Source organism: Melanotaenia boesemani, chromosome 6, assembly GCF_017639745.1.
Source record: "Melanotaenia boesemani isolate fMelBoe1 chromosome 6, fMelBoe1.pri, whole genome shotgun sequence".
Lineage (NCBI taxonomy): Eukaryota > Metazoa > Chordata > Actinopteri > Atheriniformes > Melanotaeniidae > Melanotaenia > Melanotaenia boesemani.
In genome coordinates this window covers 28,911,802-28,925,732 of record NC_055687.1, presented here as the reverse complement: position 1 = coordinate 28,925,732, position 13,931 = coordinate 28,911,802, and the positions used below count along the sequence as shown (strand labels likewise).

The following is a 13,931-nucleotide window of genomic DNA, read 5'->3' as shown; positions in this document are numbered from 1 at the left end:
GGACATTTTATCAGGATCCAAACAGATTTCTCAGACTTTACTTCCTGATCCAGCGCAAAGGCTCCCAGTTGTCAAAGCTTTGTTTTTTGATTCTCTGTCTGACATTGTTTGTTTGGTTTGAGGTATCTCATAAGGGTATTAAACCATACATTGGAGTTTTGGGGTTTTGCAGACTGCAAGATGCATGCCGTGATCCTCAGCATGAACTTTGTCTTTGTGTCCTGGTTGACAATCATCGTCACGCTGTTATCATGTACGACCCAGGAGCGAGGAGCAAAGACATACAGAGCCTAACAAAAGGCTTGTCGGGGAAAACCACAGGTGTGTTTCCCTTGAGCATACAAACATTTTGAGGTAATAACACACATGGAAGCTTTAAAGAAGGACCTCTGGGAAGAGATCAACCACCACAAGCACTTGGATCAACGCGCCCTCTTTTATTTAACTGCACTCCTTTGTGAGCCCTAGCTGTAAGGTGACACCTTTTCATCACAGCCTCTAACAGATAACACAAAAACACTTTATATAATGTCCTGAATCAGAGTGGAAAGCAGGGTATATTGGCATGCAAACAGCACTATAACCCAGTTCTATCCAGGCAGAGTCAGATGCGAGTTATGGAGGTTAATATTCCCTCCCGTGTTCCCACAAGCCCAGGTAATTTTGTTATTCCGTTTGTGCCCTCTGTCTACACCCACCTCTGTCTGCTGTACATAATGGTCCCAGCCCTGGGAGGAAGCAGGCATTTACTTATACAAAACCTTGAGGAAATCCCTACCAATCCTCAGAGCTCACGTTCAGCAGCGCCCCAAACACAAAGGCTATGCAAATCTGCCCAGCCTGCGTTTATCTACCCTCGGTTTCCGTTTGCACCACGGGAACCAGCATTGTGCCGTGCGTGGCGATTATCGCATGTAATTTACATAGAATACGCACAGGAAACAGTGTGCTGATCTCTAACAATGCAGGAAAAAGCCTCTATCGGCTCAGGAGCTATCTGACGGCACAGCAAAATTACAGGTTTAGCTGTGGGGTATTAAACCTACAAGGTGTTTTTTTTATTTCCGGTGTGCAGGGAACACTATCTACTGCAAATGTTGCTTGTTTATCTGCCTTGTTTGTTTTATAACCCAAGTCGAGCAGCCCTTTTCTGAAAAAGCCTCGTCTTCAACCGGGCTAATCTGCCCTCTGCCTGTGTTTCCTTTGTCACTGATTCCGTGTATCAACACAGCCAGATCGAGGAGGTGTGTAACAGCACAAAGACACTCATGCTAATATAGCTGGGAGAGAGTGCGTGTATGTGTGTGTGACTGACTCAGCTGACATGAGACATGTTGTGAGTGTGAGCTGTGGAAGTCATAACACTACAGCATGGCTTCATCCATACAAAGGCTGGTACTGTAAGTACCCTATCAGGAACTTGAGACATGAGGGTGAGATGAGAGATCAAATTCCTGATGTGGACGCTTCACCTGCAGGGCTGCCTGGGGTAGAAAACATAACTTGCTGCCTACCTTTGGATGGGGGATCATGCAGAGGTCATTGTACATAATGAGTCACTTTCAGCTCTCACATGAGCTGAATGCCAAGACAGCAGTGCGCATTTGATGAGTTTAGACTTGCAAAAAAAAAAAAAAAAATTAGAACTGCAAATAAATAAAGAAAAAGCTGCAAAACTCTGTCGTCCCTAGTGTAGCTATGCAAACAGTCATTTATTTAGAAATAAATTAATTGTACATGGAAAATTGCAGTGGGTTACTGCAACAAAATACATCACATTTGATCGACTTTAGACAACCTGTGAAGGGTGTAGAAATTTGCTAATGAGCCCGTGCATTTTGACAAGCGTACCATTTGGCTCTGATGCATGATAATGGCAGTATACATCACATATATGTTATAATTCAGTTGTGATAATAGCCTCCCTATTGCCAAGTCTTATTTAAGCAGAGCAGACACCCATCTGATTTAGTTCCAAGAAGAAAGGCAAAAGTACACTGCCGTCATTAATATAACACTGATTCTTTCAGAATGGCCCTCCGAAGGCCAGTCACAAGCCTAGCATGGGTTTCTCACAGTACAATAGTCACCCTTACAGGCTTATCATCCCCATCATCTTCATCATTTTAATCATTGGCGGTATGATGCGGCTCAGTCATCAGTTACAAGTATGACACTAGTGACTTCTTTTTCTCTAAACCTCGACAAACATAAAAACAGGCCTGTTGCAGCAAAGAAACTGTGGTCTAATAGAGATGTTTCCAATCACACCTCTGCAATGCCCGAGTTAAGAATAACCATAAAAGGAAATCCTGTTACACAGGGTTAGGATTTGATATGGGTGTGAATGCTTTAATTTGCCCCAGAGCTAAGACTCATACAGATTGAGTTTGGTGCACCACCATGACAAAAGAACACACAACCACAAAATATATGACTGTTAACAACTGCTTTGGGGTTTATTTTACAATTGAGAAAGAAATGAGACAAACTAATCGGTGCTAAAAAGTTGTGTTTTTTTTTCCTTTTTTTTTCTTTACAATATTGTCGATAAAACATTGAAATGTATAGTCATTGTGCATCGCTTATTTATTTTCCACACCATTTCATGCATCAAATTGGATGCAAGTATAATTAAAATCATTTCTGTAAACCGAGCCAAAGAAGCTTAATTTGTATTTTCTTTAAAAAAGGACATTTTGTAGCTCTACAGCATATATCTATATACACCATCTGTTTTTATTTTTTAGCATTTTTCTATATAAAATGACCATATAAAAGTTAGAGAATGCACACACCTTAAGATACAAAGAATGCTGAGCCGTCTCAAATGGTAAGATATGTCTTACGGAGTACTGACATTTCACTGGTGGTCATTTACATGTAACGGACTGTTCTCTTTACAGCTGAATAAAGCGACACAATTTAGAAAGAGAAGGTTGTAACAAACCATACAACTGGAAAATTGCTATAAGGTGATACTTCACAGCAAGGAAAGAGTTTATCTTTTCTTTTTTTTTTCGTTTTTTATGAGCAAACTTGCATACCAATGGCCATTCAACGATTGCTTCGCAACCAAGAAGCAGCATTTCAGTTTTTCCAAATTTTTGTTTTTTTCTCTAATACAATGACAGACTTATGAGCAGGCCATTCATCATCAAAAAACACTGCTGTGACAGGAACCCGAGGAGGAAAGTGTGGAGGGTAGATGGGGGGGTGGGGGGGATGATAATCCTTGATCTGATTTTGACTATTGCGAGATATCTGGAAACATGATCTCTTTACAAATTCAAAATTCAATTGTCTAAGGTGCTACTTCAGTCTTTCAGGGTATTCGTTCATTCTTTTGGTGTATACATTTAATTTTCATCTTCTTCATATCAAGTATGGTACAGTTCTCTCTTCCACCAATGCTTTCCATTCATCACTTTTACCATTGAAGCAGTAGTTGTATTTTGCCATGAAAAGATTAAAATCTCGTGTTTAACCTTGTTTCACTAAAATACATGCACAGGTCAGACAAATAGCATATAAATATGTTACAAAATAAGTGTAAAAAAGCTTGGCAAAACAAAACAAAAGAAACAACATTAAAAGACATGGTCCAGTCAGGCAGTTGTCACAACTAAAAATAGTAAGACTGATTTTTTTTTTTTTCTTTTTGTTGTTTTTTTCTTTCCTGGCGGCTCAGTTCGGCCCAGTGCAGTAACTGTGAACAATGTCATTTTAGTGCAATGAAATTCTAGTCAGTTCCACAGCTGTCAGTCTTTCCCCTCAGCAGCTCGCAGACTTGCTTGATTAAACTTTCTCCATTTTGTCGAGCTTTTCGAGCTTCTCCAGAGCAGTGACAAACACCAGGTGGTCCTCTGGAGACTTGCCATGAGTCTTGCTGAGGTGCAGTTTGACTGCGTGTTTGCTGACGAATGTCCGATTGCAGAGTCTGCACTGGTACACTGAGCCTGTGTCGTCCTCTGGCGTGGTCAAGGCTGACAGTGGGCTGCCGAATGTCATTTTGTCTGTGATCACCTTTGAGGCAGCCTGCTGCTCCCGTAGGTGCTCAGCTGACAGTTTGGACAGGTCCTTCAAGCTGAAGCCCAGGTGAGACTCCAGGTGGCTGATGTAGGAGGAGGGAGTCCTGAACTGAGAGGCACAGTCACCGCAGAGGAACACAGGCTGGCACGAGTCCATGTTCTTGAGGAACTTGGTGCCCCCAGTCCGCCTCAGCTGGTACTTGACATTAGCCAACCAGTGAGATATCGTTGTCATTGAGAGGCCTGTGAATTTACAGATGTGGACCCTTTCCTGAGGGCCCAGGTCGGTCATGGCGTAGCGTCCCTCTGAGGTCTCCCTCAGGCTGGAGGCAAACTGTGCCTGCAGAATGAGGAGATGCTGGGGATTCCAGTTAGACTGTCTCCCTTTCCTCTTCTGCACTGGCGAAAGATCCTCCAGGGCATCCTCAAATGCACTGCCGTCGGCGTCTGATTTCTCTGAGATAGAGGAGGGAGTTGAGGATTTCGGGGTCAGTCTTCCTGTTAGGTTTTTTACCATGTCAGAAATGTCCATTAGAGCATTCTCTCTCAGGGGAGAGGAGACAGATTCAGGGAGGGAAATGAGGGGCTTGTTGCCATTTACACTATTGTTGGTCACAAGCACACTGCTACTGTTGTTATTGTTGTTGCTGTTAGTCATGGACTTATTTTTACTCAGGTCTATGGGCTGGTCATTGTTTTCATACAGCTGATAGTGGTTGACAGGCTCAGATGGCTTGCCCTGAGGAGCTGAGTTGAAAGTTGGCTTATCCATCATGCTGTTGCTGATTTTATAAAGCATTGACAGCGGATCTGCAGCTGGGCTTACAGGTTTGGAAGCCTTGCCCAGGTGTGTGTTCATGATTGATTGGAGTGCGCTGAGAGGGTTGATGAAAGGACTTTCAGGTGAGTGATCAGTGATAATGCCAAGACTATTGCCATTGGTTACTGGGGATTGGCACACCTCAGAGCCACTCTTTGAATGGTTGTTGTGACCATCCACTAGGCTCTCTCTGGGCTCCTTTTTACAGATAAGCTCTGAGTCTACACTGCCAGGGCTACTGCTTCTCATACCAGACGGTTTACCTACAGAAAGGTCATTTGGAGATGGTAACGGCTCTCTGTGTTCTCTCAATGCAGGAGAAGGGGACTTAACTAACAATGGGGGCCTGCATCGTTCCAGGCTCACCATCTTTTCCTCCTTTTCTTTCTTCACAGTGGCAGTTTTTCCTGTCACTTTCTCTACAAGCTCCTCCATGGCAGTGACATTGCTCCTAAGGGGTGTGGGGGAGGAAGGGCTCCGAGGCGAGTGGATGACTGAATTGGGGTCACTCACAAGACCTCGCAGCCCACTGTTAAACATTGGCTGCATCTGGACACTCTGGACTGTTGGGGGCAGAACAGTAGCTGAACTTTTCATGGCACCCTGCAGCTGGTAGGCTGCATGAATGCTAGGATAGCCACCCCATGTAGGTGTGCCTGTCTGGGCCTTGCTGATGGCACTGGATACTGTGTTTTCAAGGGATTTAAGAATGTCTAAACCCTCTTTAGGTGTCTCCTCCAAATCTTCTTCTCTTAGGTATTTATATGAGGTGGTATCAGTCTCGGATTTCTCACTAGAATCATCTCTCTCCTCTTTAATTTTTTTCTCCACCTGCTCACAACGTTCAGCTTTTTCATCCTCCCCTCCTTCCCTCTTTTCCTCTGAGCCAGAGGAAAGGGCCGGGGAGACCGGCTGGGATTTAACATTACTAGGAACAGGGAGTCTAGTGGTGGTTGGCGGTAGTGGGATAGACTGAATCTTTTCTTCCACTACTGGATCAAAGACCAACTGCTTGCCCTTCTTTGATGCAGAGTTTGTAACCTTCAAAAAGTGACCTGTAACCATCATGTGGGCGGTCAGTTGTTGTAATGTATCGTGTGAGCTCCCGCACTCCATGCATTTGAGGATCTGCGCTTTTCGAGCTTCAAACTGCCACGTGTAGCTGGCACCATTTTGGTAGCCGTAGCGATTGTTTGGTGTCACGTAGGGGTTAGCTGCAGCCTTTGTGTCTTTGCTCATATCTCCAAGAGAGACACTGCCACCACCACTGCCAGCATGAACAGAGTCCGGGGAACATGGAGAGACTATAGCATCTTGGATAGCACGTTTTTTAGCTGAAGTTGGCACCAGCTTAGTAGCTAAGGCTGGTACTGGTTCTTTGAGAGGCACTTTCTGGTAATGCTTGGTCTTGATCATATGAACGCTGAGATCTTGCAGAGACTCAAATGAGTGACCACAGTACATGCACTTTAGGACTTTCTGCGCGTCCTCTTTCCCCTCCATCTCCATCAGGGAACGCTTGCGTGGTTTGGACCAGCGCTTACCCTGATCCTCCTCTTTGTCCTTGTTGTCATCTCGATAGTGGCCCGTCTCATTCATATGCACTGTTAGACCAACCAGTGTGTCATAAGCAGCACTGCAGTCTTTGCAGCGAAACTTGCTTGCACCAGTAAAGACAGAGCCATACAGCTTGTTATTCTGCCGATAGAGCTGCACTGTGCTGAACAGGCTAGGCTCGGGTAAAAGGTGATAGGGTGTCTGCTGAAGGGTTTTGGCAAGTGCTGCCTGGTGCCAGTCATAGGCCACACCACTGCCATTATTAGCCCCACCGCTGCTGCTTCCACTGCTGCTGGTTACACTGTGGCTGCTAACAGAGCTAGCTGCTGTGCCATTGGTACTGGCACTCACACTGCCTGTGTGGTTGACAGTGGTGGTGGAGCTCCTGCCATTATGATGACTGCTAGCTATGTTGAGGCCACTGCTCTTGTTTATGGTTGTAGTTGTGGAAGCAGAGGCAGTAGAGACAGGCTCTGGAGTGGTGAGGGCACTGTTGACACTGCCAGCTGCAGCAGGCTTAGATTTCATGAGGTCCATGGTGATGCTCGACCAAGAGGCATCTGAGATGAGGTTTGCATAGACGGCTTTCATCTGTGCCAGGCTATCCTGGAAAGACAGGCCGTTATTGGGGCGAAAGGGTAGAGAGGTGCCTTCCCTCTCCTGACCATCCCTGGAAGAGGTGCTTTTGAAATCTGCAAGTCGATCACTAGCATCACTGAGCGGAGACCCATATCCAGCATCGGGGTTAGTGCCATTGCTGATTGGAGAGTCTCTGTAGCTGGGTGGCTGGCCTCCATCCACATCCTCCTCTTCCTCATTGCACAGGAACTCTGTGTCCTGACCGTCTAATGAGAGGCCGTCATCCTGCAGGTGCTCTTCTTCATCATGAGTGGCTGCCTTAAGCTCATCCTCGGGCATGTACGCTGGAGAACAGAAAAAGACAGAGTGGGGGGGGACAGGTCAGCTCAGTGAAATTAAAGATTTAAAGCACACTAACAGGAACACTGTCTAAATAACAGAATGAATACTCAGCAATGGAAAATTTAGGCTTTTATTCTCATCCAATGCAAGTGTGTATGTGTCTGGATGCATGCATGCATGAGTTTGTGTGCATTTCACACACACAAGTGGCTCAGAAAGCCAGTGGTGAAAAAAGCCTCTAAGGGAAAAATAAATCACTGAGCTTCTGACAGTTGTCCTTTTCCTTCCCAACTATCTATGCTTCCACACATGCCTCATGTTCCCCAGGAAATCACTGGCTGTTTGGCCTTGTTAGCCAGCTGCATGCTTGCATGTTCATCTCCCCATTTCTCCTTCTATCACACTCTCCCCAAGCTTTACTGCATCTCACTCATTCAGTCTATAAAGTTGTGCTCTGTACAGTTTTGGGTTGTGCAACTGGTCAAGAATGCTAATTTGGAGATATTGGAACTTTTGCTTGCCCACTCTGAAGAGTTAAAGGTCAATTTTCCTTTTCTCTTTTTTGTCTCTTTTCTTCTTCTTTTTTTAACTTTGTTTTCATTCTCCTTCAGTGTTTCTTTTGCACCTTGCTGTAATGCTTTTAATGTTTTATGTAAAGCAGATTGTGTTGTCTTGTATCTGAAATGTGCTACACAAATAAACTCGCCTTGCCAAGGCTTTTTATTTAAGCTTATAAGCAAAAATGAGCAAAACAGTGGTAGACAATGCCCAAAAAATGGAAAGCAAACATATGATCAAAGTCTAAATCAAAGGTAATCAAGACAGAGCTGTAACAGGTTTTACCTGGAAAACATGTCCAATCAGATAGAAGGACGCATATCTACATATGCATGTGCATGCTATGGAAGACACTGCAAGCAGCAGTAAGTAAGAAAGACAGGAGGTGCTTTGAGGTAGAACAAGTGAATGAAAAGAAGATGTGGGGAGAAAGAAAAAGTGAGCTGGAGGCGGTGGTGGAGAGCAGGGGTGTAAGAGAAAAAGGGAGAGAGAAAAGAGGGTGAGGGAGGCAGGGAGACAGGAAAGACAGCCCCCTAGCTTCTTCCTTTATCTCCTTCCTGCATAGTGAGATGTGTGTCCTAGATGCCAGTATCAGTCTCTCCTGATGAAACAGATGTGCTGTCAACTTCAAACGGCACGCTAACCTGTCACATCATAATCTAAGTGGACATAATACCTGATGTATATACACTGGCACCATTTACTGCAGCCTGAGAGGAGATGGGTGAAAGAGGTGGGGGAGGTGAGCAGCTGCACCATCAACTGTGACTGCGTGATGATGTGCATGTGTGTGCGTGTGAGCGCCTGTGTTCGAATGCCCGCATGCTCACCTTCCCATACCTATCTTGAGTATGCATTTTGCGGCTAATACACATTTGCTTTTGCAGTGCAAACCTAAACCCACCAACCATAATATTGCCAATAAGTCTGAGTTCGCTGTGTACTACTGATACACCCCTCCCCAAATGAGCAACATACTCGCCTAACGCCTGACAGGATTTCAGTGAAATGAGAGCACTACAGGAGAACCTGGCTGCGCTTCAATCCTGACAGACTGAGACCGAGACAGTTTCTAAAACTCCTGAAAATCCCTAACACAGCAGATTAGCATTATGTGCTGTACTCTCTACAACACATCTGCAGAGCGTTCTCTGTTACAGTACCTTCCCTCTCACTAACACACTTCCAGAAGAGGAGGCTATCAATACATATCAGCTATTTAATTTACAAAGCATCCTACAAAACCACAATCCATTCTTCACCAGCCCAGAAGAGCAGCACAAACATACAGTAGGAATTACCTATGCGAGTCACCTGTGTCAGCTGCAGCCCAAAAAAAAAAAAAAAAAAGGCTAAACCCCCATAGCTGGCAGTGTTGAACACACACACACATGCTCACACATACGCAGAGAACAGGAGTGAGAAGCAGCAGATCAGAAATATCCCTGGGTGAGTGACAAAACACAGACTGCAGCAGGGAGGGGCTTCGAACGATGAGCAGGTCGCCAGGGAACCCTTTGACGATCCCTGTCAATCAATTCCTGTCCTGCCATGTTGTCATGGAAACAACAAAGTGGGAGATATCAAAAGCACACAGACAAAGGACTGGCAGAGACAGACATCTGTAAAAATCACAGGCAGCAAGTAGATGGTTTTGCAAACCATAAATGTGCAATATTAGAGATGAAATATGGCTAGCATGAGTCTGATCTCTTCATCTGTTTTGAGATGCTGCATCTATTCGGACAGGATGCTTAAAATCTGAGGCGCGAGGAAGGAAACATATTAAGAGCTACGCATCAGCTCAATCAGTTCAAGTTGAAGATGTGTGTTTCTGACTGGCGAGCAGATTAAGCTCCTTCTCTCATCCTGGATGCACATATGCGGAGCAACACCGGCAGCATAGGGGGCGGGCTCGGGAAGGGGTAGGGCTGGCGTGCCGTCCCTGGCGGTTTGGGTTGCAGAGCGGGTGATGGCTGTGAGCAGGGCCATCTGCACGGGCGCCAAAGCGCCTGTCACTTTTGCTCGGGGACGCGCCACCATCAAGGAGACAGGCGGCAGCGTGGCCAGGAGAGGACTGCAGACTCACTGTCAGAAGCAGCAGCAATCAAGACCGCCACCAGCCACGCCGGATCACCAATAACACGCACCAAGAAAGCAAGCAGCAGCACCTCAGTGTCACTCATCTCCTTATACCTACACACAAGGTTAATATAGTATTAATAAAAAGGAATTTGAAATATGAAAAGCAGCAGAATGTATTTGGAGTAGCCTCTTTATGTGATAAGAAGAGCTCTTTTAAAATTCATAATGCACAAAGAGGCTGCGGTTCATGTGCCACCAAAGGTTTTTGTGTTGCAGACTATGAAATGTACTTCAGGCTACAGAGCCTTATTTGATTAGAGGGAAGAGCTTTAAAAGAGCTCAAGTATGTGTTTTGTTTCCATCTGTCTCATTTATTATTATTCTTATTTAAATGAGAGTGTTCCTGGAGGACCAACCAACTAATGTACCATGAAGCACCCTTGATTCTGACTTGTGCCTAAAATATAAAGACTACAAAATGCTGTGTGTCATTACCGATACTGCCCTTGCAATCTGTGATCAGGCACTCAGAGGCCACAGCAGAGCTGAGGGAGCAGACTCGTTTTGATATGATGTTTTTCTGGTGAGAAGGCTGCTAACGCCCTGCATCCCGCCTTAACTCAACACTGAGTCTCACAACGGGACAGCATGATTGACCTAAGTACAGATCATCTCTAAAACATTCTCCCTCATACGCAAGTTTCTGTATGACTTGACTTTCTGTAAATGTACCAAATGAAATACTACTAGCAGCCACGTCAGGACTTTGGCAAGGAGCGAAGCAGAAACATATCACTCCTTTTCAAAACTTTGCTATCCCCCCGCCCTTCCCCTTTTCTTCTTCTTTTTTCTTTCCCCTTCTCCCTTTTCTTTGCCGAGAGTCTGCTGGTTGTTAAATCAATATAACTCTCTGTCAGACCCGCGGAGCTTCACCATTTGGCCGCTGTCAAAGCCAAACAAACCAGATAAGAAAGGCAGAAAGGCGATGAGACGGGAGAGAGAGGAAAAAGACGGAGATGAAACCAGTCAGTTCCCCCCCCCCCCTTACCACCACCTCTACCACCAGCCCCATTTCTCCAACACCCCCTCCTTCTATTTATTTACACACATTTCTTTATTTATTTGATGTGAGTTTGGGAAGAGGGGGCAATCACGGCAGTCATTTGCAGCACTAATGTCCAATCATGCACCCCTTCACTCATGTGATTTAGGCAGTGCAGGAGTGGGTTCGCAGCTGAGAATGGTGCGGGGTAGGTGGTGGGTGCAGGCTGTGTGGGAGGTGTTGGGGGGCAGAGGCCGTTTAGGCCGGCCCCTAATAGGAAACTGGCAATCTTATTCCTTCCCCAGATTCTGTTTGTCACCCCGCTCTCCATTACGTGCCTCTCAACCCTGATGGCTTTGGACAGGAGCTGATCAAAAAGCCATCGCTTGACCTACACGCCGTGGCAGAACGAGACTCACGCCCTGCACAGGGAAAGGGGGAGATGAGACGGGGGAGGATGAGGAGGGGGAGTGCATGTCAGTGTACGGTGCAGAGAGGAAGAAGAGGGAGAAGGAGGGGGTGGGGGGTGATAGCTCTCGGACTGGGACAAGAGGGCTGTAAATAAAATGACATTATTATTTCCTCTGTCCCGTCATGTAGAAAAGCCAATTATGGTAATGCTGCTGCCGGCGTGTCAGAGGAAATGCTGGGATATGCTTCCCATGAAGCAGCTAACATGAGAGCAATGCCCTGATCAGGAGCACAGGCCTCAGTTTGACAAGAGACTGAACAGATAGGAAGAAGGAATAGAGGAGAGAGAAGTAAGAGATGGAGAGATATGAAGCTAATTGAAAAGCTGTGTGGGCCTTGTTTTTCCAAACACATAAATACTGAGCTTTCTGCAAGGGAAAGGTTTTGAAGCATCTTAGTCTGAGGGTAGCAGACGATTATTGTGAACGTTTACCTTTTTTTTAATACTATTTCACAGACATTGTTGCTCTGAGCGGTGGAAATCTTTTTATTTTCTGAAAAATCAAGTACAGTAATAAAAACATCCATGAGGGGAGGGGCTGTCATCAGAGTCTTATTACATTCAGCTCCATGATATGAGAATGATGAGGCCCCAACCTAAAAGAAGCTATCAACATGAAAAGTTCACAAGTTCATGAATTATACGCCACACCTCAAATTCTGACGAGATGAATTATGCAAAGACAACGGTGAAAGAGCCGGATATTGAAGGTGAAGACGATCATTTACCTTAGAAGCTAATTCGTTCTCGTCTTAGGCTTCTCCTGGTATCCCTTTCTTTAAAATTCCTCCCGTGCCTGATAGGAGACCTCTCCTTAAAATAATTCCTCAGCTACCTTTCTCCTTTCACTCCCCTCCATTACCACCCTCATTCTCTTTTTTCCTTCCACCCTCCTCTTCCTCCTTTCTCCAGCCTCGCTCACACGCCCACATGGGCCCCTCCCAAGCGGAATAATGGGAGCATATGGCCTAGGCAGCACCTACAGGGCCTTAAATAACTGCTGCAGCATTCCAGCTCGCTGTACCAATTTATCTTTCACCCCCATCCCCTCTTTGCACCCCATTTCAAAACACTTCTAGCCTGACTTGAGGTGAGCAGACGGCGTTGGATAGGACATGTTTTTCAGACACGTAAATACATAATGGACCAACGCAGAAAGGGGTGTGAAAGTGAATAAGTGCTGTGCAAACAGGATTAGTGTTGAAATACTGTTTTATTGGCAGATACTCAGTGAGTAAACCGCCAGTGGATCCATGCAAACGCTTCAACTCATGTTGAGTTACAGTGGGCTGGTGGCATTATATAAAGTCACAGCACTGATGCTTTAGACGGCAGATTGTTAGTGTGTTTTGCCCTGTAAGCTGCGGAGTGCAAGGATGGCAATGCTAGACCATTGGCCTGTTAAACTTTGGTCCATATTTTGACAACAACTGGCCAGCAAAGCAACAACTGCAGGCTGGTTGATAGAAAAACTTTTGAGAGACTGTTCCTTTAGGGGCTCAGATATCATGTTTCTTTTCAACATTAATAAGTGATTTACAATATTAGTAAAATAATCAATATATATCTTTAATGAATAATGTGGTAAAGATATAATTTGTGTTATATTAAAATGCTAAAATATATGGTGCTAATGTGGTGTATTAATGAGGGAACAGAGCCCTCATTATGTAATCTATTTCATGTCTAAATATCAATGCAATATAAAATTACTATAATGATACATTTTCTGTATATTGCGTGATAATGATGGGAGATATCAGTCACTTACTTTGCTCAAGCAGCATATCAATCTGAATGAAAGCATCATCTAACTGTGCACTGTGATTTGATGTTTGGATTTGAGCGATTACATTTACAGAACAGAAAGTGAGAGAGGGTTAAAAGGATAAGACAGGTAGCCAGTGCAGGTCACGCTCTCCTGTAAATACATCAATATGTCCCAAAGACATTCTTCTTTATGACCTTTAGAGAGTGATGTATGGATTAATGGGCAGTCCGTATGGGAGTATTTGAGCATATGATCTAGACAGGTGTGAGATCCACCAAACACATGGGCGTGATTGAATGTGTGTGTGTGTGTATGAGCAGGAGAGAGTGAGTGTGAAAGGTGCTGCTGTTTTATTTATAGTGCAAGCGCTATTTATACCCAACTCAAAGATCAGTTCAGAGAAGCTGCTTGTGGGCCACGGCCAAGATCACTCTCCATTACAGTGCATGCACAACATCAACAATGCACACACACCCCAACACACACACACACACTTCAGCTTTTATACAAGCTGGAGCTGCAGTCACAATGCTTTCTGCTTTTAACACATGCATACAGTGACAACTCAGGGAGAATTATACAGTATAAGTACGTGTTAGTTGGTGGAAGGGTGGATGAGGGATTGGAGGAGCTTGCAGTGGATTGGGGGGGTTGAACCCACACTGACTGAGTGT

General features: G+C 45.0%; 1 protein-coding gene across 1 annotated transcript in view; it reads right to left on the bottom strand.

Moving 5' to 3' along the window:
- Positions 1-2,434: 2,434 nt before the first annotated feature.
- The window catches only part of LOC121641152 (teashirt homolog 1-like), a 33,898-nt gene continuing 22,401 nt past the window's right edge, over positions 2,435-13,931 (bottom strand). The window contains exon 2 of the mRNA XM_041987120.1: positions 2,435-7,331. Coding sequence (XP_041843054.1) covers positions 3,799-7,331 — 3,533 coding nt within the window. The 3' untranslated portion in view covers positions 2,435-3,798. The remainder of the gene's footprint in view (positions 7,332-13,931) is intronic.